Source organism: Octodon degus, unplaced genomic scaffold (genome assembly GCF_000260255.1).
Source record: "Octodon degus isolate 3935 unplaced genomic scaffold, OctDeg1.0 scaffold00098, whole genome shotgun sequence".
In the NCBI taxonomy this organism is placed as follows: domain Eukaryota; kingdom Metazoa; phylum Chordata; class Mammalia; order Rodentia; family Octodontidae; genus Octodon; species Octodon degus.
In genome coordinates this window covers 9,474,078-9,485,631 of record NW_004524674.1, presented here as the reverse complement: position 1 = coordinate 9,485,631, position 11,554 = coordinate 9,474,078, and the positions used below count along the sequence as shown (strand labels likewise).

Sequence of the window (11,554 nt, the reverse complement as noted above, 5' to 3'; positions counted from 1 at the left end):
GGCGGGGGGGTGGGTTCTTGCATGCTGTCTCAGGTATTACCAGGAGAGGGCGCTGCTGGCCTGGCTATTGCATCCCATGCTGCACAAAACTTTCTGGCTGTGCCAATGAGACAGAGACAGACACCGAGAGACACACAGAGAGAGAGAGAGAGTGAGTGTGTGTGTGTGTGTGTGTGTGTGTGTGTGTGAGTTGGGGGGTGGCGTGAGAGATTTCTGAGGTCTCGTATGCCAGGGCCTGAGGTCCTGGAGACTTCGGGAAGGTTGTGGGAATGGAGGGACTATACCTCCCCTCCAGGCTCAGCAGCTCCCACTACTGCACATGAATGGGGCTGGGCAAGAAGGCAGTTATCTTTGAGGTATGTCCTGTGACCCTCATCTCTAGCCTTGACCTTGGCTGGGTCTACTACCTCAATGCCCCCACCCCACCCCACTCCAGGCTCTTATTCTGCCCTCAAGAACAGTTGAACAGCTGCACTTTCTGGAGAAGGTGAAATACACAAACTAAACACTTGACTCCAAACATGTGCCCTCAATCACTGTTTTGGATGGCCAGAGTTGTTGTGGATCATGCTCCTGCTGGGGGCAGAGTGTGGCAGCAGAGGGTGGCATGAGGGTGCTGGAGCTGCCCTGGCCAACCCTGCCACTGTAGCCTCCTTCCAGAGTGGGTGCCACCTGCTGAGGGTTTGGAGCTCACATTCCTAAATGTTAACATCTGGGCTAGCAATGAAAATAATAACTCCACACGCGCTGTACACATGATTCAATTGAATTGTTGCTGCTATTTATATTTTTCATTTCCTTTTAAATTTATCCTTACTTTACGAACAAGTAAGTGGTTCTGCAAAGGGGTTAGTGCCTTGCCCACAGCAAGCGAGTGGGAGAGCTGGGATCTGAGGCCAGGCCTGCTGGCTCCAGATGCTGGTAGACCTGTGCATCTGGGAGGAAAGCCACGGCCTCCTCCAGCCACAGAGGCATGCAGGGGGCTCTGTGCAGGCCCGGAGCCCAGGGACTGAGGCAGCCTGAAGGCTGGAGCTCTGACAAGGTCTTCCCTGGCTTCTGTGTCTTACCTGGCCACGTGTGGGCAGAACAGAGGGCTCTCAGGCAGAGCACTATACCCAAGAAACTGTGCCCTTGTCCCAGGCACCCTGGGGCTCTTTGCAGGCTCCCTGCTGATCGGTGGACCCCTTCATGTTAGCTTCTTGGCTTGGAACCTGCTAGATCAGGGTTCCTGGCTCCAGACAGCTGCCTCTGCTTCCCGTCCCCAACCCTGGGACCCAGGTGTGGCCCTTAGTGTCCTATTCCAGAACACTTTTGTACCAGATGCTAAAGCTTTTTATGTGTTTTTTCTCCTTAAGTCCTGCAACAGCCCCCTAGGCTGTAGGCACTATTTTGTCCCCATTGGACAGACTAGAAACTTGACTGACATCACTGGGGATAGACTGCAGGAAGGGCAGGCAGGTCGGAACCCAAGCTGCTGGCCTGCAGATCCTGGACTCTTCACCTGTTCCCACATCTTTTCCCTTTATTACACAGGGCGCCCCACAGGTCTTGGTGTCATTTTAAGCTTGAATAACTTTAGAAGTATAAATGCTACAACCTTGCTTGAAAGTTTAATTATTTTAATTTTTCTTTACACTCAAGTGCCTCTCTGATTTTGATAAGTTTTTCATTTTCATTTTTGGTTTCAATGAATATTTTGGGTGTTTGGAAGATGGAGACCAAAACTGAAAATGAGAAATGTGTTTGAAAACCATAAAATTAAAAATGCATAAAAGTGAAATAATTAAACTTTCAAATGATTTTTTTTTTTTTTTTGGTTGGTAAGTTTATAGGAGTTGTATATCTGAAGTTATTCAAACTAAAAACTACCAAGACTTTTGGGGCCTGTAGCTTATCCATCGATGCATGGATCCCATACCAGTGACAGGAAATGCCCAGTGCTGGGGACAAGGGACAAGGGAGTGATCCGGAACAGGAGCCATTTAACTCTTTTCTTGCTAGAGACTTCACCCAGCGGGAAATCTGAGGCCTTCAAGAGGCGTGGCCTAGCTAAAAATGGTGCTTGGCTAAAAATAGCCAGCCCTGCCACCACGCCGAGGTGGGCAGAGCCGCCTCTCCCTTTCTCCCCCTTCCTTCCCTCCCAGCAATTTGCTGACTTGTCCCCACCCCCCACTGTCTCCCCGGTGCCATGGTAACGGGAAGGCTGGTCACAAATAACTGGGTCTGGCTTCCTGCTGGGGGCGGACCCAGTGGCTGTCCCTTACAGACACAAGCCCCTTTCATGGGCTCCCTCTCGGGGTTGGCCGCCTGGGATATTTCCTCCCTGCTCCCCCTCCTGGTCCCTCCCATTTCCTGGCTCCTCCTGTCTGAGTCCCAGCCCGGACTTGTGCTTGGGAGGCCAGTCATCCAGCCAGGATTCCAACGTGAGCCTGCCGAGCACTTGCTTAGCTGCGGGCTGCGCTGTAGCCACCACTGCTCCCCACAGCCTGGGACACAGTTGGGGGGCAGGAGCCCAGGGGGTGCTCCCTGCAGACTGTCCTGGGCCCTCAAGGTGGGGGGCCCTACAGAGATGCTCCGGGGCATGTACCTCACGCGCAACGGGAACCTGCAGAGGCGGCACACGATGAAAGAGTAGGTGCCCTGACCCGGCCCACCGCTCTGGTACCCTGGCTTTGCACAGGTCCTGCGTACCAGGCTGACCAGCCTTCTCTGCTTCTGTCCCCAGAGCCAAGGATGTGAAGAACAAGCTGGCCATCTTCAGGAGACGGAATGAATCACCAGGAGCCCAGCCAGCGGGCAAGACAGACAAGATGATAAAGTCATTCAAGTAGGTCCTGTGGCACTCTGGGGATCCTGTGGGCACTCACCCCCTGGCTCTCCGGACAGGGCTGAGTGGGTGTTCAGGGACAGGGGTTTGTCTGCTCTGGTGATGGGGTTTCTCAGGAGACAGCCTGGTACCCAGCTAGCAGCAGCCCTCAGAAGGAACAGCTGTCCTGGGGAGGAAGGCCAGGTGGGCGATGTGGGGGCTCCCAGCTGGCTCAGTTCCGCCTGGGCCCGGGTTAGCTGGCAAAGGCCACCGGGTGCTGCCTCCTCCATGTCCTCCAACCTCATGCCTCCTGTGTTCCTTCCTTTCTGCTCAGGCCCACCTCAGAGGAAGCTCTCAAGTGGAGCGAGTCCTTGGAGAAGCTGCTGCTTCATAAATGTGAGTGGGCCTAGCTTCCCTATTTGCCTTCCTACCTTTTCCCTCTCTGCTTTCCTCTTCCTGTGGGCCAGGGCATCCTGGGAAGGTGCCTTCCCTCTCCTGGGCCCCCTTAGGTGTCCCTGTTGTGGGGAGAGGCTGGGCTCTAGTGAGGCCCTGGGTTTGACCTTGGAGCGGGCTCCTGCCAGCCACTCCTAGCCAGTGGGAGTTGGCTCTGCCTGCTGGAAGCCGTAGGGACCTGTGTGTTCAGACCCATGTTCCCAGAATAACAGTCAACATTCCCATGCACTGAGGACTCACTCATACTGGGCCAAATGTGCCTGTGTCTCATGGGCAGGATCCCATCTGATAGCACAGGGCTTTAGGAGACAACATTGGTGGCCACTGTGTTACAAATGGGGATGCTGAGGGAGGACAGACACGGCCAAGGTTCATAGTGTGGCGATGGCAGGGCTGGGGCCACATCCCAGGTCTCTTGAGATTTCTTACTAGGCGTTTAGCACACCTACCCTCAAGACCCCAAGAGGGTACCCTGGGGATTCCAGCCAGCTTTGCTTCTTACCTGGGCTCTGGGCTTCTCTTCCCAGATGGGTTAGCAGTGTTCCAGGCTTTCCTTCGCACCGAGTTCAGTGAGGAGAACCTGGAGTTTTGGCTGGCATGTGAGGACTTCAAGAAGGTGAAGTCGCAGTCCAAGATGGCAGCCAAGGCCAAGAAAATCTTTGCTGAATTCATTGCAATCCAGTCTTGCAAAGAGGTAGGGCTCTAGACTGAGCTTTCAGCCCTGATTCCCATGGCCCAGAGGCGCCTCCGCTGTAAGGGGATAGCCAGCAGCTTAGGAAGGCACTGTCAGGGTGGCAGGGCCGGGGAAGAGGCGCTCTTGGCCCATGATGGAGACAGACCTATCTAGGCGCTGTGTGTTCCGGCACTCACTGAGCCCTTCTGTATGTGCTCTCATGTTTACTCCTCCTAGCAGCCTGGGAAATAGCTTTGAATATCACCCTTATTTTTAAAAATGGGGAGCGGGTCTTACAGAGCCTTGTAACTGCTAATATCTCTTGGGAGTTTACTGCAGGCCGAGCTCAGTGTGTATAGGGCTTTTGTGGGTGCCTTGCGGAAGTTACACAGGAATGCACTGTACTCCTAGCTGTACACAGGCAACTGAGGCACAGCCGCATTGGACGGGTTCATGAAGGCCCTCCAAATGTGGCACTGCTGGGATTTGAACCCAGCCAGCCTGACTGTAGGGCTGTGTTTTCAGGCCCTACAGACTCTGCCACCCCAGACTGCTGTACCAGGACTTGGGTCCTCTGGCCTGAGGGCCTGCGGGGCAGGTGACCCTTGTGATATGGTGTAGAGGCTACTAGGAGGGGAGGCTAGTGTGGCCCCCTGACATCCCAGCTCCTGGCCTCTGGGCTCAGCCTTGTGGGCACCCTTGGCTACATCCTTCTGTGTCCCCACAGGTAAACCTGGACTCATACACGCGTGAGCACACCAGGGACAACCTGCAGAGCGTCACTCGGGGCTGCTTTGACCTGGCACAGAAGCGTATCTTCGGACTCATGGAAAAGGACTCGTACCCACGCTTTCTCCGCTCTGACCTTTACCTGGACCTCATTAACCAGAAGAAGATGAGTCCCCCGCTCTAGGGGCCACGGAGTAGAGCTCAGCCTTCACACCAAGCAGGATGGGCCCTACCCACCTGCCTCCCTCCCCCCTGCGACGGAGGGGGCAAGCAAGCCCCCAGAGGCTGCATCTCTGGATGGACAGATGGATATTTGGATTCAAGGCCTGGGCCACGAGGAGTGCAGGCCACTGGAGGAGTAGAAAGACTGGCCCCATCAGGTCCCCATTGCCCTGGTACGAGGGGGACCAGGCCCTGGCAGGTCAGGGGCCCTGGCTGAGTCAGATCTGGAGCGATCGCTCCCTGTTTTGGAGATTCAGAGATTTTGTGTTGACCAAGTTCCTTAAAGAACTGGCTGATGGGGCAGGAGACCCAGGCTTGGGCACTGGGGTCCTCCTGGGGGCTGCAGGGGCTTGTAGCTCACACCCCCCACTATGAGTTTTATTTATTTAAACAGTAGTTGGATGCTTGGCACGTCGTCCTGTGATAGGAAACCCTTGCCTCATCAGTTTTCCTAATTTACAAGTGCAATATCTTAACCAATGCCTTGTGAAAAGCCACCCACAGAGGTGGACACCATCTTCCAGTTTCAGGGCATTTGCTGGTCTTGGGCACCAATGGTGGGCAGCTGACCTTCTGGACTATGAGGCCTGGGGGGGCGGTGCCTAGAAATTCAGCACCCCCTGGGAGGGGTGTCCCTCTGGCGCTCCAGGAAAGCATGGCGCCCACAGGCCACACAGTAGCCAAGTTCAGGAGCAAATAAAAGGCCTGTGTTATTTCTCGTTCTTGGCCCTTTCCGTGTTTTCCTAGTCTTGAGCCTTCACAGGTGGCTGGGGCTGGGAGGGCTGGTTGTCAGGCTGGGGTCCCGAAAGTTTCTCTCTTGTCATTACCTGCAGCCCACTCTCAGCCACAGGCACTGGGCAAGTAGGGAGAGCCACCCTTGAACTGCCCCTGTGGCAGGTGTGAGCCACCTTCTTCCCTCTGATCATCACTTCTTGCCCTGCCCTCACCTCCATGTTAGAGCTGAGGAGGGAGAGGCCCAGGCAGTCAGGTGTCTCACCCGAGGTCACGTATGCGGCAGGTGGCAGAGCCCAGGGTTCAGCCTACGTCCACCGGGCTGCAAAGCCTGTGCTCTGGACGGCTGTGCTCTGTTGGCTCCGGCACTAGGTCCAGCTTGATCGTCAGCTGGCTGTGTGACCTTCACCAAATAATGCTGCTCTGCTCTGCCACACCCTGCGGTGCTCACTGAGCCGTCAGATGTACGGGGATGGTTGGTAGAAGTGGAAGGGGCCGGGTCTCAGGTGGGGTGATGGCAAGGCGCTCGGGGATGCTGGCGAGGAGACAGGAGATAGGACTCACAGTGTCCCTCTGCAGCCCTAGGCTGGGCTCTCCCCTCTGTATCTTAGCCCCCTCTTCCCTCAGCCAGAGATACAAATTAAGGAAAAGCCTGGTCCAAAGTGGTATTCCAGGGTAGGAATATCAAGTGGGCTGAAGCGGGCCTACGCCTCAGGCCCAATTGATGTCAAAGCTGGCCTCCCATGCAACCTCCCAGGACTGGGGCAGAGCAAGGGCCTGGCCCGGTCAGAACTGGCTCCATTGTGATGGCTGTAGTGGATGGAGTGGCTGCGGGAGGGACTGGGCCCCCTTTCCTTGGACGTTTTTCCCTGCCTGGGCTCCCAGAGCTCAGGGCAGCCCCGTTAGGGACCTGAAGATGTAGGGGACCTGGGGCTGTGCAGTCCTCCCTGCCTCCCTTTGTCTGAGAGGATCAGCATTAGTGATCTCTGGAGGCTGAGGCCTCGTCGGGGCTGCAGGGGCCTTGGTCGTGGGTGGAGAGGAGACCCTTGGTCTTGCTGCCTCTCAGGTCCAGGAGCTTTACTAGGGAAGGAAAGCTGAGCTTAGTGCCCCACGACTGTGCCCCACTTCTGCCCCTCTGCTAATGATGCACCCCACAACTGTGCCCCACTTCTGCCCCTCTGCTAATGATGCACCCCACAACTGTGCCCCACTTCTGCCCCTCTGCTAATGGTGCACCCCAGACCACATTTTGGAAGGCTGTCCAAGGTGCCAGCAGCCGTGCGCCCCCTTTGGTTGGCCCTGGCAAGTGGCACCGTTCAGGCATGGCCTCTGTCTCCAAAAGGTGCTCAGGCTTCGGAAGAATGAGGCAGTCCTGAGTCTGAGGCCTGCCTTTGCCACTCAGTCACTCCAGAACCTTAATAAGGCACTGTGTCCCCTGCCTGCCCCCTGGCTTGCAAAATAGGGAAGACATATGGCTCAGCGCTAGGATAAAGACCCAGTGCTCTAGTCCTGACCTGGGGCCAGGCACGCAGTAGGGGCAACGCACACGGAATTTGTCTTGCCCCTCCAGAAGGGGCTGACTGTCCTCCAAGTTCCAGGGCCTCCCTTTGGACCTAGCCAGCAAGGCCCACTCAGCTTTATGCATTGAAGCCATCCAACTGTCGAGGTGGTCAGCACCGTAAGGAACAGAGCTGGACCCCTCACTTGGAGGAGCTTTCTTCTAGGCCTGAGTCTGGGGCCCTGACAGTTGAGGCCTAGGGAGAACTAGGTAGTACTGTCCCTGCCTTCCTCAAATGCTTAGTGACTAAGCTGGGCCAGCAGAGCCCAGGACTCCTGAGTCTGGCCTGGCCCAGCCTATCAGTAGCATCTTTATTTGGTGCAGCCAGTGGATCCATAGAGACTCTGCTTCCCTTTTCTTTAGAGGTCAAGGTTTGGGTTAGGCACTCTACCTTCCCACCCTCCAGTTGCCATGACAACCGAAGTCTAGGAGAACAAGGTCGGGCAAGTGGAGCTCTGCTGCGCCGTGGAAGGCCCCACTGTGTGGACCCGTTAATCGCACTCCGGTTCCCTCAGCCTCAGAGCTGCTCCAGCTTGTGCCCTGGGGTTGGAGACCAAGCTGGAAAGGTGGCTGGGTCCTCCTGCCCCGGCCCCACCTGGCTCCCTGGGATCCTTTCCTTGATCCATTAGGACCGTAGGCCTCTCACCGGTACAGTGTTTGGGGAACTGGGTTCTCAGGTTCAGTTCCTACACTGTGTATATTGGCACTCAGGCCCAAGTAGTGATGACTGAGCCAAGGCAGCCACGCAGCAAACTTAGCTCGGAGCCCAGCATGAGGCATGCCCTCCTTAAGCATGAGATGCTCTTAGTTATATATGTTCTGGGGTCACCAGAGTCACAAAGTTCATTCTCCTGTTACCCACACCTGGGACTCTAACCCGACCCAAGTGGGTAACAGTCCGCAGTCCCAGATCCACATCTTAGGCTTCCAGGGACAGTTTTGCTGGAGGGCAAAGTCTGCCCATTCCAGGAAGAAAGTCGAAGACGGCATGTCTTTACTCTGCTGTCCAGGCTTGGCCTGGCTGGGAGCAGCTGGGGTGAGCTGGGAGGGCAGAGAGAGAGGGAATCTGGTACAGCAGTGCCACTCAGAAGGATGGCAGTGGGAGGGGCCTCAGCTGCAGCCAGACAGAGAGCACCAAGGCCCTCCTCCCTCTGGCTCTGCTGTAGGAGCAGAGTACTCTCCTGGCCTGGCACTGGGCAGCCATGGCCTCCTGGATGCTAGCCTGGCAGAGACTTTCTGGTCCCCTCTGCCACCCCCGGCTAACATCCCCTCCTGGGCTTGTGCTTGCATCCCTCCCATGATGGGGAGCTCATTTCATCCCAGGCAGCACCAAAGGGCCTGGCGTAGGTGTCCTGAGGAAGTTCTCAAATTCCCCCACCTGAAGCTGGATTCTGTGACAGGTTAGTGGCAGCCCCTGCAGGTTTCCCACCCTGACCACCACCCAAAGACCACTCAGTTCTCTGCCTCCTCCCCTGCTTTGTTTACCTTCATCAAACCCTCTGAGCTCCCACCCCAGCTCTCCATTTGCATCCCCAGGTCATTTTGCCTGCTGTCCCTTCTTTGGATCCTTTCTGCCCAGAAAGCCTCTCTGAGCCACCTCTCCACCCCCGCTAAACCTCAGACCCTGATGACCCTGCTCGGCCCCTCCTCTCCGGAAGAGCTCTCAGGCCCTCTAGTCATGGGTGCGGCTCAGAGAAGCCACTGTATGCTGTTGTTTTGCTTAAAATTGGCAACATCTGTGAAACATCTGGCTTTGCCTGTCCTCTTCCTGGCTGGGTCTAGCAGGAGTGATGGGGTACCCAGGGCCCCCTGCCATTGTGGTGCCCCGTCCTTGGGTGGGAGGAGGCAGGAGGACACTAAGCACCAGCTGTGGGGTTGATGGATCCTCTCCATCCGGATGGGCTGGGGCTGAGGAGAGAGGGCCTGATGGCAGGTAAGAGGGAACAGCTCCGGCCACAAGAGGCACACAGCACGCAGGTCCCATGCCTTATCTCCTCCCCAGCACTGCTGCAAGTAAGGTCTGAGGGTTATTTTCATTCTGCAAAAGAAAAAAATTAAGGCTCAGAGTCAGTGGACAAGCTAGGCAGGCCTAACTTCCAGGCAGCCTTAGGCATTACCTTCCAGCCTTGGAGGTTCTCGGAGGCGGGGCTGCTCCAGGAGCCCACTTTCCACACAGGCTTCCCTGGCCGGGTGGGGGACGGGTAAGGCCACCCAGGAGCCATAAGCCCTATGAGTCCAGAAGCCTTGTCCTGAGTTTAATCTCAGTTCCTAGTCAGCTCCAAAATGGGAACAATGGTTGCACTTCAGAGGGCCCCTGGGGACTCAGTGAGATGATGAATGGGTGTGAAGGTGGATGGGGTGGATGGCAACAGACAGAGGGGCCTGTGGCTGTGACCGGGCCACCAGGAAGGGAGGGGAAGGGAGAGAAGGCCACACCCCAGCCAGGCCCCAGAGGTGGGGTCCAGGGGCCAGAGGGTCCACATGGACCATTGGGTAGCTGCCTGGCAGGCAGGAGCTCCAGACTCTGCCTTCAGAGTGTCCCAGGCCCTGCACACGAAAAACAGGGAGCATCGGGCTTTGCCTCCTGTCTGAGCATCTTCAGAAGGGCAGATAGCACCTGTGTAGTATGAGGAGCTGGGGTCCAGGTGTGGCCCTGTATGCAGGGTGTAAGGATGGCGTGGCCCCCTCCCGGATGGATAAAGGGGTCCAAGTGGATGAAGTGGTCTGTTTACTGCTTGCCCAGCGTCTAGGGATTCATGCTGCTTAGGACACCGGCTTCCTGCCCTCTGCCAGGCTGCAGCCTCCATCTGCTGCTTATTTCCAAGCTTCTGCCCTTGAGGCAAAGTCTGCTCCCTATCTCACTCTGATGTCACACTCCATACCCCATGCCCTGGCCAGAGCGCTCCCTCCAGGGGAGGATGTCACTTTGCAGCCTCTAGGGGAAGCAATAACAAGATAAAGGTGGTGAACAAGGGTAGAGTCTTCGGCCTGGTTCTGCCACCGATTTGTGGCGAGTTTCTTTCCTCACTTTTCCCATCTGCAGTATGGGTGCTGTCGTGGAGCCCGCTGACTCGGACACATCCCCAGGTGACTGTCTCCCTCTGAAGTGATTTGGCAGCAGGAACCAGCTCCATTTCTGACATCAGCCCATTCCAAGTCCAAGGAAAGGAGTGACGAGGAACATAGGCTTTGGGACCTGCCAGGTGTGGGACCGACACCAGGCTGACAATCCTTACTGTGTTGTCTCTGTGTTGCCCCTACTTCCTCATTCATAACGGGGGTCGTAAGCCAGGAGTCCTTGGTCTGCCTGCTCCCCCCCCCCGCCCCGACTCCTGGTCCTGCTTGCCCCCACTCTCTGCTTTCAGGACCCTGCACGTACAGCACCCGCTGCCAGGAACATTGCTCCCCCACCCGTTAGTTCACAGTGACAGTGCTGACGACAGTGAGCGTTTCATACTTGCCAGGCTCTGGGCTAGACTTGGCCTGCATTTTCTTCCTTCAAGCTTGCTAAGAGCTATGACTGAGGGCAGGCTTGGTGGTTTGGGGGCCTCCCAGTACTCCCACTAAGTTGTCCCACCTCAGGCAAGTTACTTCTCTTTCTGGATCTCAGTTTACCTATCTGTAATATGAGAATAGGATTCATATCTGTATCACCATCAGGTAGCTATAATAAGAAGTAAAAGGGTGGGCTGGTGAGATAGCTCAGCAGACTAAGCGCCTGCTTTGGAAAGCACAGGGACCAGGGGTTTGACCCGCAGTCCTGCATGCCACACCAGCCCTGCCCCTGGGGTGTGTTGAGCACACAGAGTCCAGGTATGGTGGGGCACGCCTGTAATCCCAGCGCAGGAGAGGCTGAAAACAGAAGGATCACTACAAGTCTGAGCTGCATTGTGAGACCCTGTACCAAATACATAAATGTAGGGGAAAAAAAGTAAAAGGTTCACACATATAAAAATATTTATAGTGTCAGGCACATTGTAAATGCTATGTAAATGTTTGTTCACTAAATCCCTATGCCTCAGATTAGAAAAGGGAGGATCCTTTCCTTGGTCACACAGGCCAGAGGAAGTGGGCAGGCTGGTTCCAGAGCCTGTGATTGAGGAGGCTGGATTTCCTCCCCTTGGAGCCTCTCGTGTACGGCGTCAACGTCACTTCCCCAGGGAAGCCCTCTCTGGTAACCCTGACTACAAGAGGGCCCAGCTGTCTTCTCACAAAGTATCTTTCTTCCTGCCGCTTGTCCAGGTTGTGCCGGCGTGTCCCTATGGGTTTGTTCCATTGCTGTCTGTCCCTTCCTCCCACCTGTAAAGCTCTTGGGAGCAGCGCCCACGCCTGTCTTACTCCTTGTGCTGTCCCCGGGCCTGACCGCCGCACCTGCTTCACA

At 56.0% G+C, this 11,554-nt stretch overlaps 1 protein-coding gene across 7 annotated transcripts in view; it reads left to right on the top strand.

Annotated features, from left to right (window-relative positions):
* The window catches only part of Rgs3 (regulator of G protein signaling 3), a 126,925-nt gene extending 121,310 nt beyond the window's left edge, over positions 1-5,615 (top strand). For 5 of the 7 annotated variants that reach the window (XM_023723370.1, XM_023723371.1, XM_023723372.1 and 2 more), the window contains 4 exons: positions 2,726-2,827; positions 3,141-3,202; positions 3,787-3,953; positions 4,660-5,602. In XM_023723370.1, coding sequence (XP_023579138.1) covers positions 2,726-2,827; positions 3,141-3,202; positions 3,787-3,953; positions 4,660-4,845 — 517 coding nt within the window. In that variant the 3' untranslated portion in view covers positions 4,846-5,602. Of the gene's footprint in view, positions 1-1,850; positions 2,632-2,725; positions 2,828-3,140; positions 3,203-3,786; positions 3,954-4,659 lie in introns of those variants that run through there. The other 2 variants (XM_023723375.1, XM_004638478.2) reach the window with 2 other exon arrangements.
* The last annotated feature ends 5,939 nt before the right edge of the window (positions 5,616-11,554 follow it).